At 43.8% G+C, this 20818-nt stretch overlaps 1 protein-coding gene across 4 annotated transcripts in view; it reads right to left on the bottom strand.

Annotated features, from left to right (window-relative positions):
- Window positions 1–20818, bottom strand: part of LOC124233828 (alpha-1,6-mannosylglycoprotein 6-beta-N-acetylglucosaminyltransferase A) — a 323186-nt gene that overhangs the window by 183372 nt on the left and 118996 nt on the right. For all 4 annotated transcript variants that reach the window (XM_046651070.1, XM_046651069.1, XM_046651068.1 and 1 more), the window contains one exon: window positions 6371–6535. In XM_046651070.1, coding sequence (XP_046507026.1) covers window positions 6371–6535 — 165 coding nt within the window. The remainder of the gene's footprint in view (window positions 1–6370; window positions 6536–20818) is intronic.

The following is a 20818-nucleotide window of genomic DNA, read 5'->3' as shown; positions in this document are numbered from 1 at the left end:
ACTCAGCATCGTCTTCTGAACCTTCCAATTACGTGGGTCCCACATGCCCTTTCTCTTTGTTTTTGTTTTTTTTTTTGCCTCTTGCAACCAAGAGATTACTGGCAAATATGTGGATTTCCTGCTAAACCACTAAGTACTGATAATAAAGGTCTCTAAGTATTGACAAAAAAGCCAAGTTGGGAACTTCAAGTTTAATGCACTAACGTGAAATATATACAAAAATATTTTCTAACCTATAAAGCACTACATGTTAGTTATTATTTTCACTATCAGTGACATTAATTTAGTGGCGGCATTCTAATAACTCATCAATGCAATTTCCATTCTTAAATCCAGATGTGTAGCTTTAAACTATAATTAACAAATGCTCATTTAAGGCTGACTTTGTACCAGGTATGTTTCTAAGCAGTTTTCTTATCTCACTTAATCCTCATAAACAGTCCCATGAAACAGGCACCACTACTATTTCCCCACTTTTACAGATGAGGAAACTCAGCCATAGAAAGGTTAAGAAACCTGCCCAAGGTCACACAGGCATCAAGTGGTGGAGCTGAAATTTGAACCAGGGCAGCCCAGCTCCAGAAACACTACCTTTCATTGTCCCTCACCTCTTGAGCACTAGAACCAACCTTCTAACTTCGTTTAAACTGAGAGCCCGAAACAAACGGCTTCCAGCAAAGCAATTTATACTCCCTAAATCCATATTAACATATGGCTACTGTCTGCACAAAATCCTGTCTCTTTGCTGGCTTGTTTCCTCAATAAAGGTATCACCCAGTCATCCTTCAAGCTACATCTTTGGGGAATCATTATGATGCCTCCTCCCTCATCCTCTCCCATGGCCCACCAGCGTACCTGTCATGTCAGCTCCACCGACTTGGGTCTCAAATCCTCTCCTTGTCCCTGGGCCTCACGCTCATGTCTAGTTCCAGGCCTCTCGCACCTCAATCAATTAAACTCTCTCTCACTGGACTTTCGGTATAACCCCCTTCAAAAGCATCCCACTTCCACACAGCCATTATTTATTCCCTGAAAATACAAATCGCATCTAATCATCTTCCTGCTTTAAACCCTCATCAGCTGCCACCACCTACAGAATAAAATAGAAACTTCTTTAGTTTTACACTGAAAAACTCTTTACAAATCCCCCAACCTACCTTTCCAGTCTCATCTCCTTTTATAGTGCTCCAAATATGCTCTGTAGGGTATTTCATGCTATAAAGTCGATCTTTGGGGACCTGTCTTGTTTTCCTTCCCTTGTTTAATTTACTCTCTCGTCCTGATAATTATATACTCTGCTTAAAATTAATAAAAGGGAATTTCTCCTAAGACATTCTTGTAGATTTAAATCCACTCTCTCAGACTACTTTGCCATCATTATTCTGAATTAGTGGCTCTTTCTTGAAAAGAAATAATTACCCTCTATCTAAGCAGGAGTAAAATGTGGATTGCCAAAAATTTACTGGTTTGGGTCCAGGAGAGGAGTTTCTTAAGGTCCAGATCCCAAAACAGTCTCCTGGGAGTTGATAAAATCTCTTTCTTAGAGGTCTCAAAGATCAGTTGCAAAGCTAAAAGTGTGGGGCTTGGAGACTTGCAAACAGCCTTGCTAGGAGGAGGGAAGAGACTTCAGGTCTCACCTGGTCAATAAGGAAACCTCAACATCTCAGGCATCTTTCTGCACCAATCATAAGTGGGAATACCAGATTCCAACAATACCTTGTGGAATCTCAACCACAGCACAATTGACATTTTGGGATGGATAATTCTCTGTTGTGGGGGCTGGCCTGTGCACTGCAGGATGTTTAAGCAGCATCCCTGGCCTCTATCTATTGGATGTCAATAGCACCTCCTTAGTTGTGACGACCAAAAATGTCTCCAGATATTGCCAAGTGTTGCCTGTGGGGGGCGAATTTCCTGCAGTTGAGATTCAGTGTTATAAATACCCAGGCTCAAAGGTCAGCATCACTTCTCCGAAATTGGATTTTTCTCCCTTCTCCTCTTCCTGCCCTCCTTTCTCCTTCCTTCATGATAAAAATCAAAACACCCTTGACCACAGAAAGTGATAAGTACACCAGCAATAACATACATTTTACTGTGAAGATACCAAAAGAATTGTTTCTGACAAGTAGCGAAATACGTATTGTGCCTTTGCAAAAAATGAAACAGAAAGTGACAGGTAGGTAGGAGGGACACCTTTCTGTCTTGCTCAAATTAATAAGAAAGAACTCCGCAATCTCATCTCTCTCCTGTCTCTAGGCAGCATCTTAGATGCCACTGACTGGCCAACACCTGATCCTGTGAAGGCCACCTGCTGAGCCACTGCCTGAGCAGGGGGCTAGGACACTTCAGGCGCTACTCCAACACAACTGATAACGCGGGTACACAAACAAGGAAACAGCACAGGTGCAACTTAATTTCAAGGTCCATTAGCAGCACAAAGGGGGGGAAATTGCACTTCCAAATGTAAGCCCTGGAACTCAGCAGGGACATTTTTCATTTTCAATTTTCAAATGGTAAGAATAATAATTATGGTTCCTTTTATTGAGAACAGCATCCAAGTTGAAATACACTGCACCTTAACCCCAAATACTAGAATATGTTGCATGTTGCAAGTGATATTTAGGAAATGCAGGGCTGCCTAATGTTCAATTTGGATTAAAGATCAGAAAACAGCCACTGGAGTTGTGCCCGCACCTTCAATTTTGTGGTTGTATTTCCCAACTGACCTTGCAATTGTAAGTGGTCATAACACAAAGGGACTGCTATCATGATGTCTTGTCTTTTAGCTAACCCTCAACACTGTCCAGTTATTCAGCTGATATTGAATGAAAATAACTGGTTCTTGAGAAAAATAAATCAATGCACATGTACAAACACACACCCATGCTCCCTACCCCCCATACAGAGCTGTGCAATCCCCCTCTCTGAAAATAATTTTGACAAAGGCGCACGTACTCAAGTCCTCTCAGGGAGGAAATCTGGAGAAATTAATTTACAATGTGATTGGTTGAAGGGTGGGGATTTTTTAAAATCCAGTTTTTCATTTATTTGATTCACCTTCATCTTCAACAAAATAAACTCAAAAAGCGCTCCAAAAAAGCAGTTCCATCTGATTCTTGACTTTAATAAAGTTCATTTCCACCTAGATTTCTTTAGGGGTACATTCACTTTCACATAATAAAAAAGGCCAAGAGTGATAAATTCGGAAAGAAAAGGCATTTTGGATAAAAGCCACATAGAACACAGCTAAACAGAGAAAGGAATGGGGATACACTCACACACAGAGCTGCCCCTAAAAAGAAAATAAATTTAGGGAACCCTTCTTCAACTGCCATGGTACCCAATTTAGAGGCAGTTCATAGTCAATCAGAAGCTATATCAGCAGTAAGACACAACAGTAAGCAATCAGAAACGTCAGTGAGCAATAAGACACCAGAGTAAGTAGTAAAGACACACCAGGGAGAACATTTCTGAGCAATTACCACATGTCTTACTGCAGAAAGGGAGAGAGAAACACTTTACTCAACTAGGACTGGAATCCTAGAAAAATGAACTCTCTCAGAGCTCACATTCCTGCTATGACAAGAGGGATGTGAGGACCACCAACATGGCCGTGGACTGGAGAGAAGGCAACAAAAGCAATGAGGGATTTTCATGAATGAGGACTATGAAATTAAGTTCTCGCCCCTCTTTTCTCGGCACCTTAATCTACAGATATAGCAAATAGTTAAAATAATAAATGTTGGTTAACTGACAAGGTATAAAGGATTCTCCAGCCTCTAGGAAAATAAAGGAGGATGCTTTTATTCCTTATTTCACATCCATATCCACGGTAGCCAATGCAGTATCCAAAGGAAGAGATGCATATGCACATACACACACACAGGTGGACGAGCTTTTTTTTATAGCAAGGTCAGCCAAAGGAAGAGACCCTTAGACATAGAGAATTTCCTTATTAGACAGGTTATTCAACATTCCAGGAAACTGTCAGCTTCCAGGAACCTCTAAGAAAATGGTAGCACATTTTTCTAGACTCATCCATGTGCAATGATTTACAAATGGAAGCAAGAAAGATGGAATAAACACTCATAATCTCTTCTCCACAAGGCGCTGGGAGGTCTTAAGCTGAGCTCAGGGAATTCTAGTACCAAAGGTCCCTGTCTCCTCAAAACTTAAACTCAGTAAAACCTGTGAAACCATTTACTTCTCACAGATGCTGAGAAGATTAGGTAAAATCATATACCCCCCAAGGGTTGGCAACAGTAACTGGTATTACTGGACTATTGATAGATGTCAGTTTCTTCTTCCTTCAAGTTTTTTTCTGGGTCACAATGCATTTTTAGCCAGTATCTCCTCCATGATGCCCCTATGCCTCAATCCTACTCACCTTCAAAGTTTACCTCCTTGAAAGAAGACTTCTACAGTCATGCCCACTTACAGTGACCATAGTTCCTGTTATTTTATGCATGTGTATTATTTTCCTAATTATCCAGTAAAGTCTCGAAAGTATGGAGCGTATCACACACACACACGAAACATACAAAGGAAAATGAGCTTATTAAAGGCATTAACTGTACATTTTCTCCCATTTCCCCAAAAGAAAAAAAAATACTTTGGTTTTTTAAATATTAGTAAAAACACAGTACCAGTGGTACATCTAAAGGAGCCCAACTCAGAGCCAATAGCTTAGAGAATGTGCTCAAGACACATTTATTAACTGAGTAAACTAGCTCAATACATGGGGCTGGGATCCTATTTAAAAGAAGTAACCACCAGCTCCCTCCCATTTCTTTCCTGGAGGTCTCCCCAGAATTCTGTACCCTGGGATTTGGAGCCCAGGCAGAGAAGTCTCCCTGTGAACTTGGTACACAAATAGAGCTGCTGGAGGCCGCAAGATCCCTCATTAGGGAAGAGAATGACAGCAGACATGTTTTCATGGGCCCTGCAGGACAGAGGCAGTGGGAGGCAACAAAGGCAGAGGCAGAACACCTCACCCCACCCCCTGAACTACGATAACGCAGAGCTGTCATGAAACCAGATAGGATCTTTTCAGTAGCCTTTCCTGCTGGGGATGGGGGTGGAGGAGTGGAGACTGGAGAGGCCTGGGTTCTATTTATTAATAAGCAGCTCAACACAGTGGGAGATTTTCTTGTCTAATTACAGAAGCTGTTGGAAACTGCAGGGAACACAGGATTTATGGCCGAGATGACACTGCCTCTGCATTGTAATTAAAAGTTATTTTCAATACCTTTGTTTGGTTGGATACTTTGGATTATTAGAAATATATTTTGCAATTTAAAACTTGCTAAAGGGCAAAGAACACAACCAAAAGGTAACCCGACAAGTTTGCATAATGTGAAACAATTAAATGATTTGACACTGGGAGGCAGACAAGGAAAAGAATCTCTTCCACTTAAGTCTGTGAATTCCTTTAAGAAAGAGGGAGAGAGAAACAAGCCAAAAGTGTACTGGAGTTAAAAAATTTCAGAAGTAACCCAGTTACTTACTTTACCCATTAACTAGAGTCTGGATACCACCCACCAGGAGCATGGACGGCTCATTCACAACCATTCAGCCACAGCACCTAATCCTAATTCTCGAGCTCTTCACTTTGTCCTGAGTCCCTAGGAAACGACACTTGTCATCCTAAACAAGAGCAAACCCTGGCTCAACCACAAAGACGCACTGCCAACCCCAGGGCAGTGCGATGGCGGTTCAGTGTGAGCTGTACACAATACATCTATGTATGACTTAGGTTTGGTTTTTAATCCATTTCCCTCATCTTATCCAAGACACCAGGTTCAAGAAGGGCCAGGCATGCATCCCAGTGGGAACTGCATGGTGGCATCCATGAGTGGCTACAGAATCAGCCCAAGGTCAGGCAGGGGCCACTCACTTCCTAAGAGCCATTTCTAGAATTCCTATTTCTCCAGATACCCACAGGAGGCATTTTCTACAGAGGTGGCTCTTCTTTAAGAACAAGGAGGAGAGAATCTATTATACGTAACAGACTTTTGATATCGTCTGATAAAAACGGGGAGAAGGAAGGAACTCTAACCGGCATGAGCTTCCCAGATAAGCTCGACATTTCATTTATCCACACTGTGAACCTTCTCATTCAAAGTGAACTCAGGAGCTCATTATGTGAAAAACGTCACAGAAACCACCAGACACTATACATCATGATGAGACTATAAAAGCATTTTAACATCTGTTATTCAAAAATCAATTTAAATGTAGCTTTATAGGGGCCATACCAAGTTTACGGGATTTATCTTACACCAATAAGAACCACTGCGCTCCTTTATTCTTTTCCCAGTTCAAAGCACGAACTGACTCCACGTCAGGGCGTGGAGATTGCTGTTCTCACCTGCCACGTTAATCTTCTCAAGTGCTACCAAGCTGGGAACAGCTGTGGTGGAGTTGGTCGAGTTTGTTCCTGTGCCATTGATTACAAGATTGTCCACCTTCGACTCCAACTTGCCAATGCGCTGTAAAATATTATCCAACAACACAGCAAGCGTTTTCTTCAGATCTGTAAAAGAAAATGCACATAATTTAAAAACTCTTCAGTCTCTGCATATTGCTTTAGGGCACATACTCTTTCTCTCTGATATTAAAACAGAGTCGCAGTCAAAAAGTACTGCTCAATGATCTGTCCTAACAAACCATGTCTTCAAGATGAAAGGGGCCATCTTCAAGTGGCCTAGAGAGTACAAAACAAATCGGTCTGTTCTGCAATGCAAGTTTGGCAATAAATGACAAAATTATTTCCAGCTACTAGGGTGATAGAGAAAATATCGCGTTACTTAGCATCCTACTAAAGCATTCTATTAATTCCTCCTCCTTAGAGCATGATGATTACTGACATACAGAATGACAACCCCAAAGGGCAGCAAGGTCCTGAAGTAGCTTCTGGATCAAGTCCACTGTTATTTTTAGTGCTGTGTACTGTAGCATGTCCTAATTTTTTTTGCAAAATTGGTTACCTATGGTAATACTTAATAAAAGCTGCACTTCCTGATTTCCAGGCAGGCTGGATAACCCAAACTATAATCAGATTTAGAAAACTACTTAAAGACCAGAGTCATTCGTTTGTTCAAGAAATATTTATTAAACAACTACTATGTGCCAGACACTGTTCTAGATGCTGGGGATACTGTCTCATGGTGCTTACACTGAAGAGTTGATTCCCTTTCTTATACACCTGATTGAGTTAAAGAGCAGTGTACTTCCCTCTGGACAAACTACAGACATGTCACACAGACATAAGCATTTACTAGGTTTGTATACAAGGTATTCCACATACACAAAAAATTTGAATTTAGCCCCTCTCCTCTGGAGACTCATAATCAAAGAAAGATACACACACTTGTATAAGTGGGAAAAGCAGACGGACCACAAGAAAGCCATCCACGTGAATAGAATCCAGACTCATTATGAATGGGGAGTGGGCCGAGGGAGAAGCACACAGTGTGGGTAACAGGATGGACTAAAGTCCCGAACTGCGACCCACGGGAAGTTGCCATCTTCACTCTGCTGGGAAAAGAACAAGCTTGCTCCGAGCAGGTGCTCTGATCTGGCCAGGAAGGAAACACACATCTGGTTAATTCACCAACTCCCAGAGCACAGCCAACCAAATTTAACCAAGAGGCAGTCAGGCTGTCCTACTTTGCCAAGTCAAGACAGAAACTCATCAGAACAGAAACACAGATATATAATTAACATGGAAGTCTGTATTCTCAGTGGTTTACGGACAGCATCACTGGAGCTGACGAGAAAACTATAAACAGAAACAAAATCCACGTGTGTATCTTGAAAACCTAGTTTTATGTGCTTGGAGTAATCTCATTCTCCCCACACTCCCTCCACACAAAACATCAGGCTTCTCCACAATGTTAAGATCTGGGGCAGTCTGTTCCCTCATTCATTCTAACATTAGAATACCTGACAAGGCCTATTTTTCGCTCTTCATTGTATATCTTACCTACAGGTTGTAAGACAAGGTGGCCATGACATTAGTGCAACAGGGCTCAAAACAGGATTATAAGAAAGAAGCTGGAAGTGAACCAATGTTTCCTCAGTGCCTTTTACATGCCACACACATGTATAAGAAATCCCATGTTATCTTCACATTCACCATGAGGTAGGTATGACTTCATTTTACAGAAGAGAAAACTGAGGTTCGCAGACATGAAGTAACATGCTCGTGGTTACAGAGATCATAAATCAGAACAGGGACTCGACTCAGGTCTGCCTAATTCCCTGATGCCTCACTGGGACTGGCCAGAAGTCAAGAGCCAGCGTAGAAAAAAGAAACCAAGTGTGAAATTCTCTGTCTTTGAGGGCCCAGACTTTGAAGCCACACTTCCTAGGGTTGAGTCCTTGCTCTCCATTCCTGCTTCTTTCTCTGTAAAAGAGTAGTATGAATAAGCCTACTTTTGGGGTTGTTATGAGGACTTAATGAGGTAATACTTATAAAATGTTTTGAACACTGCCTGGCACATAATAAGCACTACGTAAGTTCCCGTTACACACATAAATTTGAAAAACCTTCCTCCGAAAAATGCTCTCCTCTTTCCTGAAGAACTCTCTCTCTGGGTGATGCAAAGCTTTATCGCTTTATCCAAAGGGTCATGAGATTGCTCTCCTCTGGTGGCTGCAGTCCCACGGTCAGCGTGACTCATAGTCTGTCCCTGGCACATCATTAGCTGGCATGGACAGCAGGAGTCAGCCACCAGCTCTGCTCTTACGCTGAATCTAAAGCATCAACGAGTTCTCCAGGGTTCTGAAGACTGCCAGAGGCTGGCCACGCAGATGGGGGCAATGGTGCCACTGAGAAGTGGCTATATTCAGTATAAAGAAACCGCTCCTCAGATAAAGGATGTCAGTCTCCCCCATCTCAGCCTCTTTGTCTGGAGCCTGGATTACCAGGGAAAGAATCCCTGTGTAAAAATGACATTTAACTATTACCAGCAATTACAGTTAGCCAGACACAGAAGCTCTGGCCTTCTAGTTTGGTTAACTCAGGGTTTCTCAACTTTGGAACTATCGACACTTTGGACCAAGCAATTCTTTGTTGTGAGGGGCTATCCTGTGCATTGTAGGGTGTTTGGCAGCATCTCTGACCTCTAGCCACTAAATGACAGCCACAATCCCCCATTGTGACAACCAAAAATGTCTTCAGACATTGCCAATGTCCTTTGGGGGGCACAACTGCCCCCATTTGAGAACCACTGAATTAGGCACATTCTCCCAACCCTTGTCTTCCCCATTTCCCTTCGGTGGAGATATCACGAGAGAATTCTGACAGAGGGGTTACGGCATAGAAAAGGGAAATGTGAGACACCACTCACTAAACTTAGATTATGTGTGACTTCCACTCACCGAGGCACGAGAGGCACTGCTACCAATTCAATGATAGGTACAATGAGGGAAAGTCAGCCTTCCTCCCCACGGGAGCTGACAGAAGCCTAGCCCATGCTAAGGTTCGCTCAAGGGCTGGTAACCTTTTGCAACACTGTTAAAAGGCAACAAGACTACCAGACAGAGCTCCTAACCCATAGCCATCGGTGACAGTCACTGGTGGAGCACACCTTAGGTAGGATGCCAAGTTGTCACATCAGTGTTAAGAAGATGTTCTTCCTCAATTCTTAAAATACAGTCCACCGATAAGTACAACCTATCTCCTTTTGGCCCCACCCACCAGAGACTGACCTTTTTGTAACTCTGTGACTTGATATGAATAAGGGAATTCATGATGTTGATGAGGATGTTGATGTTCACCCTCACAGCTACCACCCCCATACTACTCCTCCTACTGCTACCGCTGCTACTATTACTACGACCACTGCTGCTACCACTATTACTGCTACTACTCCTGCTGCTACTGCTATTGCTACCACTACTACTGCTACTCCTCCTCCCGCTGCTGCTGCTACTGTTACTGTTATTACTGCAGCTGCTACTCCCACCACCACCACTTATTGAGCTGTATGTGTCAGCTGCTGTCCTAGGCACTTTACATGGATTAACCCATTTGATCCGGCCAAGACAAATATGACGAACGTGCCATTGTTCACATCTCCATCTTACAGATGAGTAAGCACAGCACAGAGAAGTCAAGTAATTTGCTCAGGTGATTGCAGACCCAGGGTTCTAACCCAGACAGCCTGGTTCCAGAGCTGACGGCTCTTACCTCCCATGCTACGCTGCCTCCTAAGAACCACTGTGGACCTGCGGGCCAGCAAGCATCTCTGACCTGCTGCTTCTGAGCACACTTATCAGGAACTAACTCTGGGCCCTGCCATGCGTTCTTCAGAAATCATATCCCAACCACCCTCAAGACTCGCTGATGCCACTGCTCTGTGACAACTCCAACACTAAAAAAAGGGGAAGAATCTGCCCTTCCCTACTATGGGCCTTCAAATGAAAAACGCAATATAAGGCTCTCAAAATCCTTGGACTCTCCAGGTACTTTCCCTGGGTAGGGAAAGTGTTTTCTCTCCCAACATGAAAGAAAAAAAAGGTCATCTGCAACTCAAGCAGTTATGTGACTCATTATTTCAGAGCAGTCTAATGCAAGATGAAAGACATTGTAAACAAAACACAAAGATACAAAGACGAGGCCAAGCTCAGCTCTGTGAATAAGTGAATAAATGAACGAACCAACAAATTAATGAAACACAGTCTTTGCACAAATAAGGCTACATAAATTATACCTTTCTAGGCGATGAAATTATATCTCACCTTTGTATTTTACAGTTAAACCTGCAAAAACTGTTAAGAATTTTATTGCCATTTTAAACTAATATCAGAGTATTTTTGCTTGTGTTTCAGTCTTAATGATAACCCATTTGCCCAGTAAGACTGTACACTCAAGAATAATTTCTATAGACTTTAATAAAGAAATGAGGGTGAAAATATTCCTCCAAATTCTAGTATAATATTTTTATATTTATCATTATGTTTTACAGTTATTACAGCAGTAACATGTGTCCTCAGCAGGATTACAACTTCAATTACTAACAGGCTTTTAAAATTTTGTTTATGCTTCAAAGCCTTAGCAATCAAAACTTAATCCCAACATTACTACAGCAATTCTGTGTTGCTAAAACTTACTGTACATGAGAAAGATGAGATCAAAGTAGCTCAAAACATTTAAAATGTCCCTCTGGAGAGAGTAAGTTTTGGTTTTTATCAGGCTAGAAGTTCTTTGATAAAGAGTAAAATCGACGAAATCTCAGAACAGGTGCTCTGACAGCTTCTATAAGTTTTCATTTCCAGAAAGCCAGGACATGAGGGGGAAGAAAGGGGCTGGAAGATGCTGCCACATCCTTGAGCAGGACAGTCAAGGAGATTTCACTGCCAGCTATCCTTTCCTCCACAGCTGGAGTCCAAGGAGAGGGGATGTCAGGAGAAAGGAGGTCCTGCTGGTGAAAAAAGGTCTATCAGTTTATAGGTCTATCAGCTAAAGCTGTGACACTGGCCAGTAAACCCCGATTGCCCAGATCATCACATCAACCAATATTTGAGGAATTATCAAGAAAGGCTGTGCTTGGGGGCTAGGCTGTCCCCACCCAAGTCACTGGGGATGCTTTCACAGCAGTGGTTCTTCAGCCTGCCGTCCAAGAGGCTCACCTGTGGAGTCAGGGTTACCAGGCCCCATTCTTAAAGCACTCAACCAGAATCTGCAGAACCCACAGGTCAAGGATTCCAGGCACAGCTCCCACTGAGAACTACATTTAAGGTGTGGCTGCCTCAATTCGCTGGCACAGAACCAACTATGCAATGAGCAAGAAGTTACACCTGAACTGCCAAAAATAATTTACATCTGTGCTTGCTCTCTACCACGGCTGCCCAGAGGCAGAGTGTGAACAACAGAACCACAGAGCCGCTTCACCCACCTCTCCAGAGAAACCAGCAAAGACAGGCTGTTAATGAGAAAGGAAGGTGATAATGAAAAAAGAATTAACCCCAACCTCTCATTCCCATTGACTGCCTGCCAGGAATGTCAAGTTTCATCAGCTATACACTTTTAAATTAATTTTAAAGTGACCTTTCCACAGAAAGATAATACAGTTATAGTCATGACCAAAATACACTCCATTCATTATGTACAAGGACATTCAAAGCAGTGTTAGTTACACAAGAGAACAGTGTTATTTATTACAGATAAGAACTGGGCACTACCCAAATACCCAACAAAAAGATTAAATTACATTCTGTCCATCCATTCTTCAGATAGAAGAAATCTCTAGATTGGAAACTCCAGGAGGGAAGAGAGCAGATCTGTCTTGTCTTCTCGGCTTATCACCAATAGTTATTAATGTCAAGTGCTCAATAAATATTTATTGAATGGATGGATGAAAAAGTAAAGCCATTAAAAACATCTAACGGCATGAGAAAACATAACAAAGATGAGTTTAAAAAGCTGTATGTAAATTATTCCAGTTTTTTAAAATGAGCATATACACACACACATTTCTATCTGCATTTAAAAAACGGACTGGTGAGAACTCAAACTTTACCAGAGTTTGGGGGTAAGGAGTATTTTGTTTTCTTCTTTTATTCTTCTTATCTGGGTTTGGGGATAAAGAGTATTTTATTTTTTATGCTTTTTATTTGTAAGGCTACAAGGATGGGCTTAGCATCATCTTTGTCCTTATGTGTTTTCTTGACACTATCTTTTATCTTGTGTTGAACCCTCCCTGAAATAGTGACTCAAACAGCTACTTAAGTTGAAAATGAACTTCTTTTCTTTCCTATTGGCAGAGAAAACATGCCTATGCAGGTAAAGTGCCCAGAGAGTCCAAGGATTCTGATAGCCTCATATGCCATATGCTCTCAGTGTTACGTAAACATTCACATTACTCTCACAATCACAAAGGCATTAAATGCTATTTTAAAACACACACAGTACAGCGTATTCTACCGTCAGACTTCACAGATGCTGGCCACAAGAACCCTGATGCCACGCAAGAAGACCTCGCCCAGAAACATCTCAGACACTGACCTTCACTGCCTTACTCCATCTGAATTTTTAAAGCCACGCAGTGGATAACTCACCTGCACTTAAACTCACAAATGTGCCCTTCACCCCACAGTTGTCACATGCAGCCAAATCAGGACACAAAAGAGTGTTGAAGGGTCATCACAACGTCAAAGAGCAGCTCAGATGCCCAGGACCACTGACAGACGCCCTCCCCTGGGTTAGGTGTATGGATCGAAGTTTTGACTCGAACTTGTACCTAGAAATGAATGTTATTTCTGAGGTGCTGCACGGGGTGTCACTAGTATTTCAAGGAACTTTCCAGGCAGCAGAATCTGAAAAAAAGATCATATCTAGGCCCATTGATGATATCAGTGCTTCATGGAATCCATAAATACACAGAATGGAGTCCTTGAGCTGTTCTCTTAAGTGTCCCAACCTAGCCAGCTGTATGCAATAGGAGTCAAGAATGTGACCCCTTTGTATAGAAGAGAAAAGGACTCGGACTCTGAGAGGTCAAGCCCACTGTTGCCCAAAGTTCCCCACCTGACTCCAGGGCCCAAAACCTCCCCGTCAGGAAAGGGCAGCCAGAGCACACTTCTCCTTCTAGCTTACCACCCATAGCTCAACTAGAGCCCCCAACAGTGCCTTCTATAGAGACCAAGGGAGGTCGGCCACACCCAGCTTATCTCACAGCCCACAAGGGAAAGCCTTCTCTGTTGAACAAGAGAACAGGGCAATGACAATCACATCTCCTGTTTCGAAAATGCCAAAGTCACTCTGTGGAGCTAACACACCTTAGGAAGGGACCCAGGGAAGAGCCAAACAGCCTCTCTTTAGAGTCAGAGTAGCAGTTCTCAACCCTGACTGGCGTGGGGCCCAGAGTCGGTGTTGTCAAAGCAGTCCCAGGTGATTCTGGTGGACAAGCCTTGCCCATCCTTGTTTAGGAGCAGGTGACAAGACTGCTTCCTCTGAGCAGAGCTTATTTCCTCTCATGTCTGGTCGGGCCTCATCCCCCGTAAATGCTAAGGACGGCTACATAAGGAGGTTTCTAAGCCCTGCATGCAAACAAATAAACAACATCAGGTCCACATGGACAGTGCTGGTTGGGTGGTAACAGAGGCAGTGACATGCAGGGTTAGCAATGACTCACAGTAATGAATGCACTTCACTAACCTAAGTGCTTTAATAAGCTTTGTCACATGTAATCCTTACACAAAAACTATGAGGGAAGTGAGATTCTATCCTCTATTTTACAAAAGAGGAAGCAGGATTTTAAAATATCAGTAACTTGAGCCAGCCCTGATGGCCTAGTCATTAAAGTCCAGTGTGCTGCACATTGGTGGCCCAGGTTCAGCTCCCGGGTGCAGAACCACACCACTCATCTGTCAGTAGCCATGCTGTGGTGGCAGCTCACAGAGAAGAACTAGAAGGACCTACAACTAGAATATATAACTATGTACTGGGACTTTGGTGAGGGGAAAAAAGAAAAGAGAGAGGAAGATTGGCAACAGATATTAGCTCAGGGTGAATCTTTCTCAACAACAACAAAAAAATGGCTATCTAAAAAAACCCCAAAAAACATCAGTGACTCACCCAAGGTCATCCATCTAGTAAAGAGCCCCTCCACAAGCCACATATAAAAACACTCTCTAACTGCCTTCCAGAATAAACAACAGTTCCCATGTCAGAATCATGCATAATAGCCATTTGGAGGCTCCTGGACACAGAGTCCACAGGGAATCTCTTCTCGCTTCCTGTCTCACTCAAAACATTGCTGTGATTTTCAAATTAGCCCCAGCTATAACTATACCACACAGGCAGAGTCAGGGGCGTGCGGACTGCTGCTGTTCACCCACAGCTCCTACTCGGTTGTCAGGCAGACGCTAAGCTCTGGGGTACAGGACAAGACAGACAAAAGCCCAGCTCTTTGCGGGCTGACACTGTAGGTGGGGGAGAGAGATGATAACAAACACAACAACTATGTAATGTTGGGTGGTCTATGTGTTATGAAGCATGAGAATGAAGCACGGTTTGGCCCTACTTCTGAAAGAGAGAAGGGAAGGCGAGGAGGGAGCGAGCTCTCCGAAGGGAAGGCAGGCTGGTGGAGGGAAGAGCAAACACAGAGACCAGAGATGGGGCAATGCCTGGGCATCACCCAACAGTTGGTCGTAGAAGACAGCTGTGGTGCCAGGGCAGACATGAGAAGGTGAACAGTGAGTCAGGGTGGCCACAGTGGCAGGAGGCCTGCCCAAGAGGCTCTGACAGAAAAAGAGCATCACGACACAGCTGGGAGGAGGGAGGAGCCAGGGCCACCAAGCAAGGTGAGGAACAGGGGCCAGGACGTTCTGAGCCTGAGAGCCAGGTCCCTTCACACACCCATTCCCTCCTCAAGCCACGACCGGAAGCAGCGGTGTGGCTGGTGTGAAAGAAAACGAGTTGAAGAACAAGCTTCCAGTTCCTCCTAGAGACCCATGTTCTCCTATCCTTGTGTCTAAACGCTCCCAGGTCCTCTCCTCAGACTTCCACACTGGGCTGAGAAAGCTTGTGAACCCGGCTTGGCTCGGATGGGGACGCTCAGCGGGCTGGACCTCGACCACAGCATCGCTGGAAAAGCCCCAAGCCCCAAAGAGGCCCGCTTGTAGGTTCCAAGCTTCTTAAAGCAGAAAGCCCTCTCTTTAATCACACCAGCCACGTCACCGTAGATGAACCAAGGCCTCCTCAGACACACCACACAGCCCGGCTCTTCTCTCCCCTACCAGTTTCACTCCAGCACACTCCCCTCAAAGGCAGGGAATTTCTGCTTCAGTGATGTGGTTTTCCACATCACCACAGCCCTCCAAAAAGCAGTCCCTAGATCATATTTGTAGAACAGAGGGAAAAAGAAAAAATTAAATCTTTTTTAAAAACCTTTACCGGCTTGTATCTCTGATGGAATCCAACTTAAATTTTTTAGTTTCTTTTACATAGGCGAGGTGGAATGAAACACATGTAAAAGCTCTTGCCTGACCCTCAGAACATTACCTAGGTCTGCAACAAGGACAGCTGTCACCTTTTCAGAGCCAACTCAGGCAGTCATGCCGGCGACACGCTGGGGGCCTCCCACTGGCTTTTAAGCAGAACCCGAAATGGTATTGATGTCTTAGAAATGGGCATCCCCAGGCCAACGAGGGCCACCTGAAGCCCAAGGCGGCCACCACTGCCCCCTGACCAGCAACCAAAAGCCCTACCCTGGTTCTCCCCTCTCCCTATACGTACACCCCATCTCCTTAAGGAAACAGGAAGAACTTCTTCCTTACCTCCCTTCTCCCCTATGGAGGTGACAGTGGGTAACAGGGTGGGGCCAAGGCCAGCACCAGGAGGGCAGGCCAGGCTCACTCACAAGAGTCGCCGATCACCTCCCTCTCTCTCCCTATCACACCAACACCAACACCCCACAGGGCCACCCTACGCACTGCCCTCTGCTCACTTCTCAGATGTCAACACCTTCCATACTGCTCCTTGCTCACTTTATTCCAGCTGCAGCAGCCTCTGTTCTGCCCTGGGAGTATACGTGTAGGTCTTAGGGCCTAGCACACACCCTGCCTTCTGCCTGGCATGCTCTGCCTCAACCTTCCTCTTCCCAACCCCCCTCTCCTCTTGGCTCCTTGGTATCGTTTGGGCTAAAAGACACCTCCGGAGAGAGGTTTTCTTTGACCTTCTCACCCAAAGTAGCTCCTCAAGTACTTTTTAAAATCATCTCATGTGTCACTTTTCTTCCTGTAATTTATTACTATCTGACATTCTCCTGTTTATTACTTCTCCCCTCCTTTTTAGCCTCCGTGAGAGCAGGGGCCTTGTCCATCTTTTTCCTGCTGGACGCACAAAGCCTGTACACACAAAACAGTGGAATACACCAGCCAATGGCACAGACATTTTCCAAAGTGCCAGGCTTGAAGGACAAGAGCCAATCAAGAAGACAGTCTAGGCCCGAAAAGTTCAGGGAACCAGGAGACCCAAGGCTAAGGCAGAGCAGGCATACAGACCTGGAGATCAAGTGGGAACAGGGAAGCATGCAAACAGGATATTGGGAGACAGGTTGGCAGAGAAGCTGAGGACCCACAGCTGCTCCAGCCTGAGCTGATGACTGGTCCAGGCAGAGCTAGTGCCCAGAGAAGCAAGCAGGTGAGACGTGTCAGGGTTAATAAGGTACAGATGGACCACAAGGTTCCATTCCTGTTACTTAGAGAACGCAAGTGGACCAGGCCTGTCATGTTGGATAAGAGGTGATCACCAGGGATCAGAATTTGGGTCAGGCCATGAGAGACAAAGATCAATTCACCTCAGAAACAAGAACAGCACTGACTGGGGTGAGTGACACCATTCATGACGCAATTCCCGCGAAGTCACTGACAGGCATGGCCCTGCCACGTGGGCCTGGGAGATAGATGCGGTTGAGGCTGAAGTGCAGAGGGCTCTGCTCCACACGCTCCTCTCCAGAGTGACAGAGAAGCACACAGAAGTGCCCTCCACACCCCGAGAATGAATGCTCCAACTGTTCCATACAGGCTGCCCGGGACATCTTCCAGGCACCACTTTTGAATTACCAAACCCCAAAAGAAGTTCAGAAGTCTCTTTTCAAATCACCAAAACAAGGAGGGGAACCGGGGAGGTACTGTTTGAAAGTTCTACTGTTGTTTGAGGACTAGTCAAATGAACACAGGACAGCAACCATATGTCGGGCACCTGATAGGCAGCACCTCACTCAGCTTCACATCCACCTGGTGAGACAGGGAGTGACAGCCACTCTAAAAGTAGTTTGTGCCTCTAGGACCCAGGCCACACAGCCAGGATGTGGCAAAGCCAAGGTGGCTGGCTCCAATGCCCATGCTCCTAACCACTAAACTCTCAGTCTGCCCCTCAGAAGATGCATTTGGAGATAATGTCTTGAGTGAATTCAAATGCAAAGGTGAAAGAGTCTTGGGACATCAAAAAACAGCCTGTAAGTAGAAAGACTGACCCAGGAACTATCTAGATCAGGGACTGACAAATATTTTTGGCAAAAGACCAGACGGTAAACATTTTAGGCTGTGCAGTCTCTGTGGCAACAACTCAGCTCTACCATTGTAGCCCAAAAGCAGCCACAGACAACACACAAAGGGGTACACTGGGTTCTAAGACACTTCACAGACAAAAACAAGAGGATCTGGCCCAAGGCCATAGTTTGCTGACCACGCCTTAGCCCATGGGAGTCCTGGGAAATTGCTGAGTCAAGAAGGAACATGATCAAATGAGTGTTTTAGAACGAACTATGGTGAATACTGAAGGATGGAGTCAGTATGTTTTAGATGTTATGGGAAATAAATACTGGTATTATCATGTTTCTCTGTTATTACAGCTGTTATAAACAAATGGGAGTGGTTGTGTTTCAATAAAGCTTTATTTACACAAACAGGCAGAGGCTGGAATTTGACCCAGAGGTCATAATTTGCTGAACCCTGCTGATCTAGGATCTCATGTCAGGGATTCTAATAAATCAGTAATAACCTGAAATCAGCTAGCAGGATTCTTCCAACATCTGCCACAGCTACCGAAGACACATATTAAAGCATAAAGCAAGAGCCTCTGATTATCCCAATATGGGGATGGGAGACGGGATTTTTTCTGTCAGCTGGATTCATTCAAATCAGACATAGATCCCAGCCATGTAGGATCAGCTCTTTACTCCTTCAGAGCAGACATCTAGGCAATGCTCTGTACACGAGCTGCATCTGTGGCAGAGAACAAAACTGCAAACCAATGGCTCACACATCTTCATCCCCGCTCTGCCAGCCCAGCTAAACCAGTGAATATCCTGCGGTCTCTGCATCTGTATCTGACAGTGACTGCTAGAGCTGCCCACCTGCTGACATGTCCACAACTGGTACTGACAGACTCCGGGGGAAGCATACATCGTCAGAATAGCTCTCCAGCTTTCCAGGACTGCCTCTGGACTATACCATCTTGCTCAGTTCCAACTGTTGTTGCCCAGAACTAAGAAGCAGGGAGAAGGCTAGGCTATCAAATTTTAAATAACACAACCTAGTTATCTGCTTGAGAATTTCCGTAAGAAGATGCTGTTAGATAGTGTTTGCTGTTTCTACTCTTGGTGGTTTTCCATGGTGGGGAGGGGGGCAATTTTGCCTCCCGTGTCTGGAGACATTTTTGATTGTCACTACGAGGGGGGTGCTGCTGGTACTCAGTGGGTACAGACACTGGAGATACTGCTAAACCTCCTAAAATGCAAGAACAGACCCCCACAACAACAAATTATCTAGTCCAAAATATCAACAGTATCAAGTGAGATGCCCTGTCTTCGTGGGAGTTCACCACATGATGATCCCAATGCCTCAAGCATATATTCACAGTCCAATTAAATTCCAGAAACTCGGCTCCAAAGACCACTTTGATTGACATGTTAAGTCGATTAGATGAAAGAGAAAAATAGCAGTGTGAGTTAGACTTGCTGATGGGGCCTGTGTGGTTGTTTCTTTGTTGTTTTTAAGAAAAAGAATTACTTTGTCAGAGTTCATCTATAAAAGGAGGAAGTTGGGACAAATCATTTCTGTAGTTTCTCTGCGCTCCAAAGTCCTATGATTATAAGCATATAAGGTGGTTAAAATTCTAACAGACTACTTTGGGGTTTTTGGTAGCTTTCTAAAAAACATAACGCTGAAAAGGCTGAAAAGCTAAGACCAGATCATTGTCCTTCAGAGTTTGGAGAAAGCCTACCCTATGAGATGTTTAGCAGTACAAAAGAAAGAAATTTAACAGTCAAAACTAGAGAAATTGAAAGTCTGGAAATTTACCATTCACGTAGCTTGTTTCTTCCCAGGGAAAAGGTTCGATAAACCGAAGGAGGAAATTCCTACTGGACTTTCCCCCCAAATGTGTAACATGGAATGCATTGAACCAGAAACTTGAAAACAGCAACTGTTTTACTTGTTACACATTGGTAACAGCAATGGTGACCATTTGCTTTATTTATTTTTTCTGGTGGTTTACTTGTAATATTCAGGAAATGTTACAGAAGATCAAAGTCAATGAGTAATTTAAAAATGCACCCTCTGAAAAACTACTTAGTTGTTTTTCAACATGAGCTCTCAAAGTAGAGTCTCATTTTTCAATCCATCAGATTAAAAAAGGTGGCATTTTATTTAGACATATTAAAAAAGCCAGTGTCTACAGACACTGCCAAAGCTTGAATAGGTTAAAAGCAGAGAGTGTGACCAAATAGTAGGCACTGAAAAAGAATTTCCACATTGTATGTTAAAAGCAACCATTTTCTCCTTACCAAAAAAATACATAAAATTAAAAAGTTTCCAAGTTTCCTGGATCCCTTCAGAAAATACATATAAATATATGTAAAATTGAGTAGGATTTCCTGTGTTTGAACTCAAGCTTCAATCTGCTGCTGCACATTTTCAAGAATTATTATTTGAACTCCACATACATCAGGGAACGTTCCTCGATTGGGTCGCAAAGCGGAACACCAACCTTCCTCCACCTCACCCAACCCCATTCTTATATCTCATTTATATTATACCTCAAGGTCCCAAACCTTGAGGCCACTGAAGTCTCCACTCAATGACTAGACTTGTCACTGAAGGGTAAGTGCAGGTCATCTTCTACAGATCAAGTCCACTGCGACACTCAGTGACCACAAGAGAACTGGGATGTGAATTCTCCGAAACAATATGATCCAGGTTTCATTTGCAATTTTTGTTTTGTATTTGTGTGTATATATATATTTGTAAGTATTTTGTGTGTATATATATGTATATACGTATCTGTATATACATTTTTGTG

This window comes from Equus quagga, unplaced genomic scaffold, assembly GCF_021613505.1.
Source record: "Equus quagga isolate Etosha38 unplaced genomic scaffold, UCLA_HA_Equagga_1.0 252_RagTag, whole genome shotgun sequence".
In the NCBI taxonomy this organism is placed as follows: domain Eukaryota; kingdom Metazoa; phylum Chordata; class Mammalia; order Perissodactyla; family Equidae; genus Equus; species Equus quagga.
This window is presented reverse-complemented; position numbering and strand designations above follow the sequence as displayed.